Genomic DNA, 19,423 nt, shown 5'->3' with positions numbered 1-19,423 from the left:
ATCAAGGAAGCAGTCACTGGTAGCAGCTATAGGACACAATATGGATCAGAATAATTCAAACTTACACATCCCACCAATATATACTCAATTGGTGGGTGGCGTCTTACATTACCTGATGTGAAGGCAGAACTAGAGGAATCAGTGGAAGAGGGACTGACGGAGATGTTGCCCTCATTAGTGCCTGAGTCAGTCCGTTCTTTGCTGACATCTGACATTATTACTGTTGGGTGCTGAGTTTTCATATGGCGGTGTAAGTTGTTCGTTGACTTGAAAGAGATGCTTTTCTGACAAATAATGCGCTGCGCTCTACAATTTGCACATAAGACCATCTCGTAACTGCGAACCAGTTCTCATTGTTCACTTAAACGGACCATTCAAATGACTGACTTGTTTGCGGACGTCATCTCTAGTAATGATGCCATAGGTGTTATGCAGGTGTAGATGATTGTTCTATAATCATCACCACTGATCTGGCTGGTCAGTAGACAGGTTTACAGCTAACAATGAGTAAAAGTAAGTCTTGTGTTAAATCCACAGACAGCTGACTAACCCACCAATACAGTGGTCAGTACTCAATCACAGGTAATCAGGCACACACACATGTACAGATCACTCACCCTATCAACACTAACATGCACTCCTTTCCATTAATCTAATGACTTCATGTTTTGTGGGCTTTGTGTTTGTTTGAGCACCCTGGTCACGATTTTTTTAAATCAAATCTGTAACAGAGCTCTTTCCGTATCCCTTTCAACACGGCGCAAGTCCAAACTACTTAATTACCTCTAAATATAAACTATCCACGACGTGAGGAAAGGATCATTCTGGGTCAGGATGTAATGGCAAGTCAGACTGTGTGCTTTTCTTCACACACTGTTGTCACTTTACAAGCTGCAGTTAATTAATTAGTTACATAGCAGACATCATCTTAGATACAAAGAATGATGAATATTAGTTGTTTTCATAATTTGATAAGCTTGTTATTAGTTTAGATTCCATCTTTTGTTTATTATTGTGTTGTTATCAATCATGCAAGACTTGATATACTATCCACTCTCATATGAATGACAAATATCGCAAGCATGCTGTGGTTCTGTACGTCTTTGTGGTGGGTATGTTTGAATGAAGTCATGAGGAATATGTTAATGTCAAAGCACCCCGTTTGTCAGTGACAGATTGATGTCACTTTAGGAGACAAATAAAGCAGCAATATAATAGAGTATAGAATGTGTATAAATGACTGTACTGTAGGGAGCATAGTGAGGTTTTTGTTATAAACAACTCCATTTTTTATGTGTTTATGTAGATGATAATGAGAGAGAGAGAAAGAGAGCAAGAGAGAGAAATCAAAGATAGAAGGAAGGAGTCCGCTGACAGGATGTCACATGTAGCTACTTGAATGTTTGGTTCTTTCAGCACTTACATTATTGTGTTGAGTCAAAGGAAGTGAAAGATGCCAAAATGTTGCCACACGCACTCATGTTTCCATTACTTCAGAAGACATAATATGGACTTAAAATCATTTCCTCCTTAAGCCAAACAGCTGCTAGTTTGATCCTCACCTACCTTGATCTTAAACCAGGAATTTTACACCCCACCCATTTGACAGTTGAGTGATTTTAGGGAAGCAGGTCCCCACAATGTAACACACACACACACACACACACACACACACACACACACACACACACACACACACACACACACACACACACACACACACACACACACACACACACACACACACACGCACACAGCTTGTGATGCTTTGCCATCTCTAAACTATGTGTTACTGCATTGACTTCATATACGTGACTGTTGCATTTGATTTAGATGTCATAAACTCAGTTACGGCTTTTACAAGCATTGAACCCTATCAGTCCATTCATTTTCCATACCACTCATCATACATTTGCAAAAAGTACGTGTTACCCATACACAGCTGCATGCTTCAGTGGTTATGTTTCCAAACTTGCTTATAACCAGATAACTATGAACTGACTGTGCTCTATCAGGCTTTTAAAGGGAATGGCATGACATCTTCAAAATGTTGATTTCAAATGTTAAAAATATAATAAATAATAATCACACACCTCATCTAAATGTCTTCTATATGGAAGGTAGCACAGTGAACTTTGGAGACTTTGGGTGGTTTGGGCTTAAGAGCAAAGGCTTTGTTTCCTATGTGACAAAATCCCAGAATGGTTAAATTGGTAATTTGATTGCTGTTTCATAGTGTAACCACTGTTTTTAGATTTACAGGCAAATTTGATAAAAATACTAATAAATAACAATAATGAAAGAAACCTGTCAGTTGTATTTACAGCTTTATTTCAAAGTTAAGATTTATGACTGGGGCACCTGAATAGAGGTTTAGTCATCTGCTAAAACTGAAATTGTTTAGATTGAAATCCTCATTTAAAAGGCATTTCAGTAACTTTATATTCAACATTTAACAAAGTTTACAGGATCTCTTGGAAATACTTCTTTGAAAAAGCAGTAAGAAAGCAACTTACATATACCAACCAGGCATATCATTATGACCACTGACAGGTGAAGTGAATAGCACTGATCATCTCTTCGTCATGGCACCTGTTAGTGGGTTGGATATATTAGACAGCAAGTAATAATAATAATAATAATAATAATAAAACTTTATTTATAGAGCACTTTTCATGCACAAAATGCAGCCCAAAGTGCTTGAACAAAGTGATATAAAATATAAAAGTTTAAAAAAAACAGAGTAAAACTAGGAATACAACAAGAAAAACATAAAACAAGAAAAATGCTAAAACAAAACAATAGCCGTGACAATAAAATCAGCCAGAATAAAAAGCCAAATTAAAGAAATAGGTTTTCAGTTTCTTTTTAAAAATAGCCAATAGCCAATAGCCAAAGCAAGTGAACATTTTGTCCTCATAAACATGTATTAGAATCAGGAAAAATTGGCAAGTGTAAGGATTTGAGCGAGTTTGACGAGGACCAAATTGTGATAGTTCGATGACTGGATCAGAGCATCTCCAAAACTGCAGCCCTTGTGGGGTGTTCCTGGTCTGCAGTGGTCAATATCTATCAGGAGGTGCACCAGCACCAAGGTCATGGCCGGCCTATGCTCATTGGTGCATGTGGGGAGTAAAGACTGGTCTGTGTGGTTTGATCCAACAGATGAGCTACTGTTGCTCAAATTGCTGAAGAAGTTCATTTTGGTTCTGATAGAAACGTGTCAGAATATGCAGTGCATGAGGCTGCATAGCCACAGACCAGTCAGGGTGACCATGCTGACCCCTGTGCACCAACAATGGACACGTGAGCATCAGAACTGGACCATGGAGCAATGGAAGAAGGTGGCCTGGTCTGATGAATCACGTGTTCTTTTACATCACCTGGATGACCGGGTGCGTGTGTGTTGTTCACCTGGGGAACACATGGTACCAGGATGCACTATGGGAAGAAGGCAAGCTGGCGCAGGCAGTGTGATGCTTAGGACGACATTGGGTCCTGCCATCCATGTGGATGTTACTTTGACGCGTACCACCTACCTAAGCATTGTTGCAGACCATGTACACCTTTTCATGGAAACGGTATTCCGTGATAGCTGTGGGCTCTTTCAGCAGGATAATGTGCTGTGCCACAAAGCAAAAATGGTTCAGAAATGGTTTGAAGAGCACAACAACGAGTTTGAGGTGTTGACTTGGCCTCCATTTCCCCAGATCTTAATCCAATCGAGCAACTATGGGATGTGCTAGACAACCAAGTCCAATCTATGGAGGCCCCACCTTGTAACTTGCAGGACTTAAAGGATCTGCTGCTAACATCTTACCACAGCACACCTTCAGGGGTCTAGTGGAGTCCAGGGCTATTTTGGCAGCAAAAGGGGGACCAACACAGTATTAGGCCGGTGGTCATAATGTTATACCTGATCGATGCATGTTAGAGTGGTGTTGAATACATTTGAATGGCATCATACATTGGACTTTTATTAGCACTGACACTGACAACATCCGTGAAAAATATATTAAATCCCAGATGGCCATTCTGCATCAAATCCTGTTTCTTTGTTACTGATGTTTTAAAACATCTTCATAAGGCTTGTAGATCAAACCGAATAAAATGTATACAAGCTTCAGGAAAAGCTGGTGTGGGAACACCTCCAAGTCTTGTTAGCAAATGAAGTGTAGTTGCAGCTGCAGTTGATTTTCCACATTTTGTTCTCAGTAAAATAATCGTAAACAAAAACACAAAAATAGCAGTGCTTCCGTCACGTACCCTGTGTTTGTTCCAGGCTTGGAGTGGATATGTATCTCTCATATCAATACACAAACTGAACACAAAAATGACCATGTTTAAGAAAGGGGCATTGTGTATGAGCACTACTAAGCCAGTGAGTCAGATCCATTGCACACTATGGCAGTTCAACAAGACTTTATGGCTTAGTGAGAAATACGTAGAGTATGTGTGAGCTGTGTGGCATTTGATAGTAAGCCAGAGAGAGGAATGCAGATGAATGGTGCGATCTCATCATCAGTATTTGGTCTTTTGTCTTGAAACCATCAGGAAAATGGGCAGCAGCTTTCTAAAAATGTTAAACTCTCCATCCTTTTCTAGACTTTGCAGATATGTCAGATTTTCCTAAGTGGAGTTTCTTTGTTTTGTTTTAAAGACATGCTGTTGCATGTTGGAGCCAAGATGTGACATGTTTGGAGAACTTGGCACCAGAACAGCATCTCCTCCAGCACTCTTTCTGGCTTGTCCTTATTAGATCATTAACTCCTGGAATATTTGACCACAAAGGTAATTTTCTGGGAGTTGTAGATGCCATTTAAACACATGTAAACCAAATTAAAAATGATGTGTTAGTTATGCTTTACAAGGGAATAGGTGCACATTCAAGGGTGAGAGGGTTTCTTGGTAGTTATTTAATGCATTAAAACAGCAAATCTCTGTAGCAAGCACAAACATCCTTTGGTAAAGAATAGGTTTCAAACCATCACTGACACACTGGCTGCATAGTCTCACAGCTGAGAGTTCCCATAAAATTGGAATTTAGCAGATAGAAAAGATTGTTTAAAGAGAATAGCTCTGACATTTAAAATGCATTGATGCCAACTCTACACAATGGAAAAGATGTTCCCACTTCAGATGTTTGGACATATTATTAGCTGACTAGTGTGCTTTAACACTGAAGCAAGTTTTTTCACATTTTGTGTGAATATACAATTATACAATAACAATCATCCATCTATTCATTATAGTCTATACACCACTCATTAGTCTATACACCTCACTAGGGTCGTGGGCGCGCTGGAGTCTATCCCAGGTGAAGACAGGGGACACCCTGGACAGGGCCACGTCTATCACAGGTCTGCACATAGAGACCAACAAGCACTCTCACATTCACACCAGCATGTTTCTGGACTGTGGGAGTATGCCAGAGTACTTGGAGAAAACCCACGCATGCACAGAACATGAGCATGAACATGCAAACTCCATGCAGAAAGATCCCAGACCCAGGACACGAACTAGCTCTTCTAGCTGTGAGGCAGCAGTGCTAACCAATAATCCACTGTGCAACCCGCAACAATAATCATGTACTACTCACATTTATTTTTGTGAGGGACTTTTTGCACATTCTATCCATCTATCCATCTATCCATCTATCCATCCCTCTGGTTTGACAGTGGTATGGACTACTGATGTTTACAAAGTCTGAAGGAAGATTATTATGACCACCACTCTAGCCCTCACCCCATCATCAGTGAATGTAATAGAATAGTCCGGTAATAGAAAACCTGGCCAGTTAGGTCCCACCTGTGAAGATCACTCTTCATAACTCATAACTCCTCATAACTTCACTGTACAAATTGTGCAGCATGGGTAGCAGCTGAACAATTTCATCTAACCTTCTAGGTTGATAAGGGACTTTTATCTGTCATATGTTCTGTTCTTTGTGATATTTTAACCAGTTTTGATCAGCCATGATTTATCGTGTAGTTTCTGGTGTTAACAGACCAATTAAAGTTTTTGGTATACATTCTAGCGACCTCAGCAGACCACTGAATGCTGGAAATGTCTATACTTAAAAGATTACTTTGAATCAACATCCATATCTCTGGTCCGTTAGTGAGAGTTGATAGCACATCTGTTTTTTTTCCCCTCAGGATTTAGAATGTTCACTTGCTCCTACGTTTACCGTCAGAGTTCTGTGTGGTTCTGTTAATGTTTTTACTGTCATGGAAGCAAATAAACACTGAGGTCATGGTAGAAACCATGCACCTAACTCATTGTTAACTTGTACACTCAGGGGCCCAATCATTATAACATCAACTCCCCATTAAATACCTTCAGCAGCACTATCACAACATAGTGTGTAATGACACAGTGTAGCTGTGTTTATGTGTGTGTGAGAGAGACAGAGGGAGTATGTGTGTGAATTATAAATGTCTGTGCCTGTTTTTTTCCATAAAAACAGGAAAGTTGGTCAGCATGGATTCAGCTACACACACACACACACACACACACACACACACACACACACACACGCACACTGAATGTTCCATTCCAAAACAGCTGAGTTGGAAAGCACCTTCATCACATGTAGTTTTTCTGCTCTTAGTTTTTAGGTGTTGCGCAGCAGACTTGATGTTTTTTTCTCTATGTAAATAAAGCACACAGACAGAACTGACTGCAAAAACTTGTCCCTCTAGTTTTCACTAGGTGAGAGAATTTCTGATATGATTGTTGTTATTTTGCAGCCGTAAAACATCAGGTCAGATTTCTACATGCCTTTGCACTGTCCTGGAGATGTTCACCATGAAAGGAAAAGACTAGAGGAATGTGAAAATGACATTTTCCAGTCAGTTCAAAGTATTTCCTAGTTTTGTCTGCAGGATTGAGGAAGCCAAATGTAGGCGCTTGTAAAACTTGTATAGTAAGGCAAAGTGGGTATCATTCTGCAACATGAGGCTTGTAAAGAGGCATAAAACATTTAGAACTGATTACAGCACGATCAGACATCCTAAATCACAGGGTAGAGAGGTGGAACATGGAAACATTATCAACAGAAACATCAGTTGAAGGATAAAAATGTAGTGCTGTTAGTTGTCCACCTTGAGGCCTCGTCCTCCAGGTAGCCTCGTGGACTTATTCTTGGGGTTTTGCCTGCTGCTGTGCTGTTGCCTGTTGCATTTATTTTGTTTCCTGCAGATTGCAATTAATGCAAATTCTGTGTAAAGATGGCTCTAGCAAGTCCAGTATAATGAGCCCTGCTTGACTTGACGTGATACAAGGATCTGAAAGATGAATTTAAATGAAACCAGTGATTTTTTTTTTTTTTTGTCAGGGCTGCACAGTAGCTCTGTCTTTAGTGTTGTCGCCTTGCAGCTAGGAGACCCCCAGTTCGTGTCCCGGTCTGGGATCTTTCTGCATGGGGCTTGCATGTCCTCCCTGTGCATGTGTGGGTTCTCTCTGGGTTCTCTTGCTTTCTCCCACAGACCAAAAACATGCTGAGGTTAATTGGTGATTGTAAATTGCCCGTAGGTGTGAATGTGAGTGTGTTTGGTTGTCTGTATATGTCGCCTTGTGATAGACTGGGGACCTGCCCTGGGTGTCCCTTGCCTTCACCCAAAGTCAGCTGGGATAGACTCCAGCCCCCTGTGACTCTACTGAGGATTAAGCGATGTATAAACTAGACGAGCCCTCAGTAGATGGCAGAACCACGCCCTTGCATGATACTCTGTATCAATTTTGATCATCCTACGTATATCCCTTCCTATACAAATGATGCAATATGCAAGAAATGTGCTAAGTGACCCCTGTGACCTTGACCTTGATCTGCTGACCTCTAACTCCACAACTGAGCAGGGGACCTTAGACCGATCTTCAGTGCCAAGTTTGATCATCCTGACCTCAGCACTTGCAGAGATATCGGAACGGACATACATACACACACATACATACTTACCCAGCCAGCCAGATACCGAAGCGAATGCAGTAACCTTGCTGACGTACACGTCAGGTGTGGTTAATAATGGATGGATGAACTTATTGGCAGATGGAGCTTTTAGAAAGACTGATCACAACCAGTGAGAAGGTAGTTGAAATTACTGAAAAGCTTAATTAACTCTAGAGCTATCTGGACTAAGAAGCCATACTTTTCAATAATAACTCAGATCCTAAAACAAAAATAAAACATGAACTAGAAATACTTCTCTGTAAATATGCTACTTTTAGAAATACTATTATTGAGTAATTATAAGCCATATAAATAATAAACACTTGATAGAATGTACACTGCTGTTCAAAAGTTTGGGGTCAATCAGGCAATTTCATGTTTTCCATGAAAACACACACTTTTATTCATGTGCTAACATAGCTGCACAAGGATTTTCTAATTGAAATTGAAAAAAAAAACTGCTTTCAAAAATAAGGACATTTCAAGGCGGCCCTGTAGCTCAGCTGTTTTAGTGTGTGACCCATAAAGGGGCTATAGTCCTGACACAGCGGTCATGGGTTTGAGTACGACCCATGGCCATTTACTGCAGGTCCCTCCCACATTTCTGTCTCTCTTTCCATTGTGCACTATAATAAAGGCCAAAAATTTCGTTTTAAAAAAGGGACATTTCTAAGTGACCCTGAAGTTTTGAATGGCAGTGTATGTCATGAGGTGTATGAGTACGTCATGAGTATTTGTACATTCAGTTTTGCAGAAAAATGTTATGTCCATGTTTGATCAGTAAAGACCACATGACAACTCAGGAGATTGAATCAAACAGTTTCTGATTTATTAAGGGGCATTTTCTAGAATGATTTCATCAAAGTGAATGTACTGTGACAAAAAGGAATTGAAGCAGAGATCAGGGCACTGGAACGAAGAGTTTCAACATCTAATAATTAAGCCATAACTGCTGTTGCATCAGACAATGGAGAGACAAAAATATCACACAAAAACAAATACTGACTGGATGAATAAGACATGCTGTGGAAACATAACAAACATGGAAGGCAGAGTGCTGCTAAGAGATAGGTGCTGTCGTTACTGAGCAGTGTTATCATGCCTGCTCCTAGACATCATTTTGGGTGTGTTTGATGATTAACTGGGCCACAGGGCGGAGCTCCTCAACACTTACTTTGTTCTGTATGTTGAAACTGACGCTGTGGTTGTGGACAGTAAAGTGCTGAGCAGCTGAATCATACATTTGTTGGATAAGGATCAGGCTAATCCAGACATTTTGGATGGCTAAGTAAATGTTATAAAACCGAATCCCAGACTTATCATTTTCAAATGCTTTCCTTGTTTTTGGTTGCTTCTTGTTTGGAGCTGCTTTTTTAAAAATCTCTTCAGGTCTTAAAACATTCTTCAAATGAAGCACATGCAGCTCATGTACAGCAAATAACTTTTTTCTGCAGGCTAACACCTGATTAAACCTCTTATCAATACAGGACTGATGTTAAAGGACTTCAACCAGAGACATTTAACACGATATATTACATTTCTACAATTCATTGTTTGTACAGTCTTGTAATTCTAATTTTACTCATTTTATTTTATGTATACTACCGTTCAAAAGTTTTGGGTCACCCTGACAATTTCATGTTTTCAATTGAAAACTCACACACAAGTTTTTCTAATTATCAGTTATCCTATTAACACCCTTAGCTAACACAATGTAGCATTAGAACACAGGAGTGATGGCTGCTGGAAATGTTCCTCTGCACCCCTATGGAGATATTCCATTAAAAATCATCTGTTTCCAGCTAGAATAGTCATTTACTACATTAACAATGTCTAGACTGTATTTCTGATTCATTTAATGTTATCTTTATTGAAACAAAATGCTCTTCTTTCAAAAATAAGGACATTTCTAAGTGTCCCCAAACTTTTGAATGGTCGTGTATGTTATCAACGTGATTTATAAAAACACTGGTAACAAATGTTATTATAGGATACACTTTGGTCCACTATGAGAGCTAAAATCCAGCACAGTTCACAATTCATTAAAAAAACAGGTTTATTTCAAAATGGAAGCAGTTTTCTCCCAAGTAATGTCAATTGATTAAAAAATGAAACTCAAACTAAGTGACTGCAGTAAAGTATTCACTCTTGTCAAATCAATACTTTGTGGATGCACCTTTGACAGCAGCCACAGCACTGAGCCTGTGTGGATCATTCTCAACCATTGTTGCACAATTGTGCCCCATTCTTCGGTCAATGCAGAACATCCACTTTGTTGTCTTTAAAACATTTCTGTGTAGCTTTGGCTGTGTGTTTTGATCATTTTCTTGCTGGAAATCAAACCTTCGCCCAAGTCAAGGTTCTCATTTGGTTGTCCTTCAGGATTTCCATATACTTTGTTGCATTGATTTTACCCACTATCTTTGCAAGTCTTCAAGGGACCTCAATTCGGCTTTATTCAGACCAAAGAATAGGTAGTGGTAGCTGCTTGGAGAGTTCTTTTGTCTTCATAGAGCAGTTATAGTCAGGAGTACTGATTCAGTGGTGACTGGACCTTCCAGATACTGGTGTCTTTGTGCCACCATCACTTGAGAGACACATTCACTGTAGTCTTATGATCTCCCTTTCAATAAATGTGTGACTTATAAAACACACATCACATGGTACTAAGACTTCCTCGGTGCTTGTTGACTTTGAAACGGCTCCAAGCATTTGAGTGATGTGCACGTTAAATAAACAGAACTTGAAGCTGTAAATTAAGGACCAGGTGATAGAGAGTACGCTTCTTACCTCCATGCTGTGATCTCAACAGGGTGACCTGAATCCAGACCTCAGCTCTGGGTGCGCAAATAATTATCACTGCATGTGTTTAACTGGAGGAAATCAGACTGCACATTTTCTTTATTTTCAGGTCTTAAAGTTCACAGATTGTCTTAATTCTTTCAAGACAGCAACACCTAATAAAATCCCCTTGTTGCACTGTAAAACCAGCAGAAGGAGTTTTGTGAAGCTTTTTTGAGGACTCCGTCAAACAGTAAAGCATCTGGACAGGCTCATGAGGTGAAATGATAGTGCCACAATCTAAACAAAAACAAGCAAGCAAACAAACAAACAAGCAAAAACCCCAAACAAACATTAATTAAATGACACCTTTTCTTTTGTAAATACAGTGGTGGAAAAAAAAATCTCAAATATTATCATGAAATATTTATAGAAAACTCTTTTTTGTGTTTCAAAAGGTGTGACAGACACAAATGCAAAATGTGTTTTTTTGTTTATTGTTTACAAGATAAACTAACAAAACTAAATTCTTGACAGTTTCAGTATGTCAGTTCTCAACATTGTCGGTATCAAAGTCACCAAATAACAGATAAGGTGTTCAAAACTGAACAAAAAATAAATGTTAATAAATAAACCATCACATCATCAAAATAATATTTAGTAGTCCTGCCATTAGCATACAGTAGAGCTCTAATCCTGACTGGCATGTTCCCCACAAGCCTTTCACACTGTTGAGGGGTAATCTTGTCCCATTCTTCTGGAATTGCGGCTTTTAATTCTTCGAAATTCTTTGTTTTATGCTTTGAACCAGACCTTTTTATAATCCACTACAGATTTTCAATGGGGCTCATGTCCGGGGACTGAGCTAGTCACTCTAAGGCCTGGATACTGAGCTCCTGCAGCCAAGTTCTACTGGCCCTGGGTGTGTTCAAGGAGCATTATCGTGTTGAAACATCAAATTTTGACCCTGATTGAACAGTGTACATGCAGAAGGGGGTTTGGAGAATGACACAATACTTGGCAGAGTTCAATGTGTCATCCCAGACAGTGAGATGACAAACACCAGCAGCACTCATGCATTCCCAAGCCATGATACTGCTTCCCCCATGCTTGACAGTAGGTAATGTACATGCTGGAGATAATGCTTCTCCTGGCCTTCTGCCTACCCTCACATTAGCAGGAAGATAAAGCTGGAAACCGAACTCATCTGACCACAGAATCTTCTTCCAGTTCCTGTCTGTCCAGTTCTTGTGTGCTTGGGCCCAATGATGCTGGGCTAACCTCTGTCTCTCATTGATCAGGGGCTTCTTGACAGCCTTGTAGGACCTTAAACCATGATCTAAAAGTGTGGGTGGAACACTGGACACCAGTTTGGTTTGACCACTGCTGCTGAAGCTTCTGTGATGTCTTCAGTGGTTTTACCTGCACATGTGGATCAGGATGTGGTCATTTCTTGCTGAAGAAACACTTGGACGCCCAGATCTTAGTTTGTTTTCCAAGCTGTTGGTTCATCTGTACTGTATTTCTGCAGAGTATATCCAACTGCTGAAGGACTGCATCTGGACTTCCTGGCTGAGAATCTGAATCTTCAGTCATGTTTCCCGCGTTAGGTTCCTTATTTTAGCCATTTTTGTCTCTGAAGAACTTTCAAATGTGCTGACTTTATATAGACACGAAGCATTGCAACAAAAATGGTGTCTTTTAATAAAAAAGCTTTTTTTTCGGATTTGTTTGGTATTTTGGGTTTGACTGTACTAAAATAAATTGCATTTGAAGACATAAGATTGATTCTTAATGCAATTTTTCACAGAAGCATGGGATGTCCGAAAACCTTTTTTTTTTACCACTTTGTAGAATAGGGGAAGAAAAACTTCATTGTGAAACTGTGAAGTGACTAGTAAGTGACAAATACCGTGTGTACTGCGGCGCTCTCTGGTAAGGTGAGGAACTTTAACAGATAAGTGGCTTATGTGTGAAAGGGGCTTAATAGCAACATAAATAAGGGATGGTTCAGGTTCACCTCAGCAAGCTTTATTATTAAAGGATGTTTCAAGCCTAATCTTAAATGTCAGAGCCTTAGAACTATTAAATGATTCCACAGGAGGTAGAGTTTGTGTGCTCTACCTCCCATTCCACTTGTGAAAATTTAGGAACCACAAGTAAGTCTGCATTCTGAGAGGGATGAGTTGTGTTGGGGTAATATAGTATTATGAAAGTCACAAATAACTTAAAGTTTAAGTAAAAACATAGCATTTGAACTTTTTAAATATTTAGAGAGGTGACTTCCTTGATATGTGTTCCATAGCTTAGGCATGTGAATCAAGAAAGCTTTCATGTTTTATTTTCTTTGTGTGGTGCTGGGAACATCAAGTAAAGCAACAGTAGATTATAATGTAGTCATAATATTAGAATGTTCTTGAATATATACAGTTAGGAAGGGAATTAGCCATATAGATTAGTCCTAGTCCTTATGTCTTTTGTCAACAAGGAGAAAGACCTTAAAGCAAACTCCTAGTATTACCAGGAACCAGTGCAAAGCAACTAAAACCTCACTGCCACGATCTCTCCTCTTGGCTTTGGTAAATAGCAGATATGTATCAGATTTTTCCAAGCCTAAATACATTTAAAACTAGAAAAGCACTCGGAGAGCGCAGACCTCTGCCAGGCCATCTTTCTTTCTGTCTGTCTGTCTGTCTGTTTGTTTGTCTGTTAACAGCATAACTCAAAAAGTCATGGACGGATTTTCACCTGGCGGCCATCTCTCAATTGTACATAGTTCTTCAAAAAAATCCTGGATCCAGACGGTGATCCGGATCACCTCCAAAATCTAATCGATTGTTACTTTTGCTCTTCCGGACATTCTGTAAAAATTTGGTGAAAATCCGTCCATGACTTTTTGAGTTATGCTGTTAACAGGCAAACAGACAAACAGACAAACTCCAGTGATTACATAACCTCCTGGTGGAGGTAATGATGGATAGATCGATGGATGGATAGAAGGATGAGTCACTGTGCAACCCTTTTTCAATAACTACATCCTCTTTTAATCATAGCTTTTGTTCAGGCACGTGTATTAGGTCTCAGTTTGTCTTTATCTCAAATGCATCTGTGCATCTTGTTTGACTGCAGTGTTTTTGTCTTTGCAGCTTGTCTTTTGCGATACAACATCCTGTCGCTGGTTTACTTCCTCTACCTTTTGTTACTGCCATGGTTCCTGTGTCCGAACAAACACACAATCAGAGGTAAGATCATCTGTGTTTACATGTCCGACGCCTCATGGCATTTTATCAACAGCCTTGAATAGGAGTTTGTGTCAAAATCACAGTAGTGCACTGGTGACACAGTGGCAAAAGCAAAACAAGACTAAACAAAACAATGTCATTGAAGACATTCCTCAATAACTGATTTTTGTCATTTGTACTGAATAGCAAATTACTCTGTTTTTACAGTATGCTCAGCTGTACTAGTTACAACTTATTTTTTAAACTAGGATGATCACTATCAAGCAGTGAAATCAAGCTTAGGAGTAACACTTGTTGTGTATATAATATCACTTATTTCACATCTGGCTCATTCGGATGGCACTTGTCATATCAGCTGTCGGTCTGTTCAGTCCTTTTCAGAGAAACGTGTCCTCACAACTTTCTGAATTCTTGACCCTGTCTTCTGTTCTCAGTGCCGAGCTCACTGCTTCCTACTGAAAAGATATTAACTAATAAAACCCATCACAAATATAGGAAATTCATTAATTGGAGACTATTTTCTGTCGTGAAATACTGCAAATTTTATGCTAATGTGTATTAGTGGTAACAGCATGATATGTGTGGGCTTGAGTTCAAATTAACAGTTCCAATATTATGAATTGTAGAGCTATATGGCACAGGGCAATAAAAGATATATCAGGTTTTGTACACACAAAAGCAAAGCATAACCTATCATTACATTTGTTCTTGTATTTTTCAGTTTTGATGGAGCTCAGTTAGTATTTTCCGGCTGGTTCCAGGGTTAAATTAGGCAAAACTTATTACAGCTTTTTGTCTCACTCTGGTTAAGACAGTTTAAAAAGAGGATTTACCATCATGCCAAAATTCTCCTTTAAATTTGTTTTTTTCCATCTGTGTTTATGGGACTTTCATTTAAAGTGTTGTATTTGACAGTTGTTTTACCTCTGTTTCCTCTATCCCTCTAATCTCCTTTTCTTCCAGGTCGCACAGGCTGGTTTATCAAATCAGTATTCTGCACCAGCCTACTGTTTGTCGTGGCTCATATATGCTTCCAGACGGTCCTATACACGTATCCTCCACTCAATATTGCCATAGGTGATAACTGTTCACAATGGGACACCATAACCAGGCATATAGGACTGTCCAGGTTTGTAACTAGTGCACTTGTCACTACAGATAGATCTGATAGTGTCTGTATGTTACCATAGACTCATAAGTCCTGAGTACCTACTGCCATTTTTCTACACCTCATTTCTTGTGTCTTCCTCTGTAGGCTGAGCATATGTGTAGGGTGTATCAGTGGTTCTGCCAGCTCTGACCTAATGGAGGTGCTGCACATACAGCACCATCCATAATTATTGGCACCCCTGGTTAAGATGTGTTCTTTAGCTTCTATTAAGTTCAGGTTTTTTTTCTAAATAATATAAGACCACAATGAAAAAAAGAGGAAAATCCAACCTTTTATTCAAATGCATTTATTCAGTCGGGAAAAAAATCACACATTAAGAAATAATTCTTTTACATCAAATCATGTGTGCCACAATTATTAGCACCACTGATTTTGATACTTTGTATAACCCCATTTTGCCAACAAAACAGCACCTAATCTTCTCCTGTAATACATTTTTCCACAATTTTCAATGTGAGAGTATGCTTCTGCAATAAAAATTTATTTTAAGGTTTTCAACACATCTTAACCAGGGGTGCCAATAATTATGGAGGGCGCTGTATAATGATTTTATGTCGTGCTCCTATGCTCAATGTTACCTTTTTGTGTGATTGTTAAAAAAGTTATTTATTTAGCAGCTTGATTTTAGTCTGGCTTTCCCTCTCTGGGCTATGTCTGAATTTTCCTCCTTATTGAATAATTCACTATGTCCTATATAATGAACATTCAACACTTCAGTCAGTACTGACTTGAAAAATGAGATGTTGAACAACTGTTAATCATTGTCATTATGCAGCATCACTGACAACTATTAAATGCAGTGTGTTGCATTGTGGGATTTTATTTCCCCATCAGTTTGACTCATTATGCTGCTCTATGACAGTTGTCAGTTAGTTTGTTACTATTCTGTTGCACACACACGCCTCCCTTCCTGACCTTACCACATATGCATGTGTGTTGTAGGCTTCCCTTGGATGATCCTTGGGGTGTGATACGCCTTCTGTGTCCTGACCTAGGTGTGTGCGTGGCTGCCTTGGTAACAGTCATCCTCTGCAGCCGGTTGGTCAGGAACAGAGAGATGTTGGCTGCCGCTAACATTACATCGGTGAGTCACTGGGTGTGTGATGGTGTGAAATAGAGGGAGAGAGTGAAAGACAAGGCTGTGTTGTTGGCTAAAATCAAAGTGAACACACTGTTTGACTACTGATGTGCTGTCATATAAAGTGACAATCAGGTTTATTATCAAGTCAACAACAAGTGTGCATTTACAATATCTGGTTTAGTTTGACTATTGGGGACTGTCCCTTAAAGTAAGTTCCACATAGCCAGGATAATTTTCGATGCCTGGCTTCATGAAGTCTAACAACCACCCAACAATCACCCCAAGAGGTCACACCAAGGTGGTTATCAAATCACTCAGGACCATGTTCTGCTTTTAGGATTTCAGAGATCTTGGAATGCGTTGCTTTTGTTTGTTTGTCTGATAATGTGAAATTGTCATAGGAGAAAGTGAAGACCAAATAGTAAAATGCAGCACAAGTTAACCAACGTTTAGTTTGCCACTGACACATCACTGTTCTTTTAGAGAAACAGATAAGGTGTAGACATGGTATCTGCATGTGTTATCAGACTGTGAAGCATGGAGGAGGAGATGTAATAATCTGGGCAACATATAGTTAGTATGGAACTCCAGCAAAACGGCTGAAAAACCAGGTGACAGCATCATGAAGCTGGCTGAGGCAATACAAAGAGTGTGTAAAGGTGACTTCTGAGAAGAATCTAGTATTTAAAATACATTTTTCTGTGTTTACATTTTTTTAACAATATAATAAGCCTAGTCTAAATGTATTAACATTTGAAGACCTTTAATGGTTAAAATGTTTCTAAGCAATTTGATATTTCACTTTCCAGTACAACAACATTATTCCCTCAATGCAAATTGTGTTTATGTATCAGCAGAAAAATGTGGGAATCTTTAACAGCTAAGGGCTCCACTATGTTGCTCCACTGTACCTGTCTGGTTCCCAAATTGGTGCTTTTGTTGTTTTTAAAGGCCATTGTGTTTAAAAGAGATCATATTTTCACACACAGGAGTAAAAACAGATTTTGTTGGAGGATGAGTTAGTGTGATATTTCTGTCTCAGTAAACAGAAACATTACATCTTTGCACCTGTTACAGCTTATCATTTCATATTATAAGTGTTTTGCTAGTACTACTTTGAGTCTTCACAGGGCTATTAGATTACTCTGTGTGTATGTGTAGTTGCAGTTGTTGGTAATTAGGGGGAGGGGTTTCTATCTTTATCCTCAGTCTGACCTTTGTTGTAATTATATGCTGGAACCTGGTAGTACTGCATCTGTAATCTTTGTTCAAAAGCAACGAATCATGGTACATTTTTTCTGTCTTCATTGTACCATTACACTACTTTTCTGCACTCCTCCCATTAAATGCATTTCAGACAGGACGCTACTTCAGGTTTAACTATTTATTTCAGAAGAACTTAAAAAGACTAAAAAATAGACAGTGTCTCTGTTCACTGAATGTGTGAAGCCAATGAGTGGGGTAGAGAGATTTACTTTGAAAGCATCTGTGACATGTATCTTCTATTTTCATTAGTCAAAAGAGATTAGCTACTGTTGTGTTATACAGTGAAAGTGGATCTGTAAAATAAGCGTCTTGATCATGAGGAGCTGATAATGTTTTTTATTTATTACCTCGTAAAATTAAATTTCTTTCTGAATGAATAGAGTAGCAACGCCTGAGAGTTTATTACAAGAAGTGGTGGGAGGACATGGGAGTTGACGAACACACGAACAGTGGCCTTTGCCAGTTTTTCCAAGTTTACTCTCAACACGTTTTGGTTTACAAGATTTGTCCATCAGCGTTCTCCACAGTCTGTTCTGCCCACATTAGTGTTGACATCTCCATGGAGAACTATGGAGGCCCTTGGTAGAACCCCTTCCAGCACACTACCAAGAGACTCAAAGAAGGCCGGGTACTTTCAGCTGTTGTTCGGTGCGTAGGCATAGTCAGCAGTCCAAGTTTTCCCTTCTGTTGCACACAGAGAAGCGAAGTGCTTGTTCTCCAGGGAGGAGGCTGGATTTGATGGTTTGATGATTCCGGGATATTTACAGTTGACTGGAAGTGAATGAAAGGTTTTTAAGTTCTGGTAGATGCAAAGGCTAGCCTGCTTTAATGTCCAGAATGCAGTCATATTCTGAGGACGGATCAGAACAGTCTGGTCCTCGTCATCACTCTCAACTCTGTCAACAAGAGAATCACTGATATGATATCAGCTGGTTCTTTTGTGGCAGGGCTGACATGCAGTGGAGATGTTTTTCGTGGGATTAAGTTCATTTTCATGGCAAAGAGGGACTTTGCAATTAATTGCAATTCATCTAATCACTTCATAACATTCTGGAGTATATGCAAATTGCCACCTTTAAAACTGAGACAGAAGGCTTTGTGAAAATTCTGATTTTTCATTCTCAAAATTTTTGGCCACAGCTGTACATGACAATACATTTTACAATACATTCTTGTAGGGTCACTGCACCTGCACTGTCTGTACCTGAAGAAAACCTACGCAACTGTAATTTAGTAACTGTAACGTTCTTTTTATTTATGTCCCACCTTAGCTAGACGATATTCTGACAGACAGAACAACAGATGATGAGGAGGAGGATGAAGAGGAAGAGGAGGAGGAATCAGGTGATGAAGAGGAACGGTCAATACCAGATGACCCTGATGAGGAGGTTTCTACAGCAACCAGAGCCAAACAGCTGGCTGAGCGTCTGAAAGTATCAGCCTGGAAAATTCTACGGGACCTGGGGAGGATCTTAGCCATGTGTCTACTGGGTTTGGCTGGTAAGAACTGAGTAACAACAGTTACATTCTTAGATTTACTTACCTAAACCTCACAGCAAGCTATATATCTGACAATATTTTGGTGTCAGGCTACTTAAAAAATTACCTACAGTACCGTTCAAAAGTTTGAGGTCGCTTAGAACTGTCTTTATTTTTGAAAGAAAATCATTTTTTTTCAATGAAGATAACATTAAATTAAGCAGAAATACAGTGTAGACATTGTTAATGTGGTAAATGATTATTCTAGCAGGAAACAGCTGATTTTTAATGGAATATCTACATAGGGGTACAGAGGAACATTTCCAGTAACCATTACTCCTGTGTTCTAATGCTACATTGTGTTAGCTAATTGTGTTGAAAGGCTAATTGATGATGAGAAAACCCTTGTGCAGTTATGTTAGCACATGGATAAAAATGTGAGAAATTGTGTG

At 39.3% G+C, this 19,423-nt stretch overlaps 1 protein-coding gene across 1 annotated transcript in view; it reads left to right on the top strand.

The window, feature by feature from the left end:
* The window catches only part of piezo1 (piezo-type mechanosensitive ion channel component 1), a 75,696-nt gene that overhangs the window by 2,174 nt on the left and 54,099 nt on the right, over positions 1–19,423 (top strand). Inside the window, 4 exon segments of the mRNA XM_051960120.1 lie at positions 13,879–13,974; positions 14,938–15,103; positions 16,088–16,229; positions 18,764–18,992. Coding sequence (XP_051816080.1) covers positions 13,879–13,974; positions 14,938–15,103; positions 16,088–16,229; positions 18,764–18,992 — 633 coding nt within the window.

This window comes from Acanthochromis polyacanthus, chromosome 15, assembly GCF_021347895.1.
Source record: "Acanthochromis polyacanthus isolate Apoly-LR-REF ecotype Palm Island chromosome 15, KAUST_Apoly_ChrSc, whole genome shotgun sequence".
Taxonomy (NCBI): Eukaryota; Metazoa; Chordata; class Actinopteri; family Pomacentridae; genus Acanthochromis; species Acanthochromis polyacanthus.
This window is presented reverse-complemented; position numbering and strand designations above follow the sequence as displayed.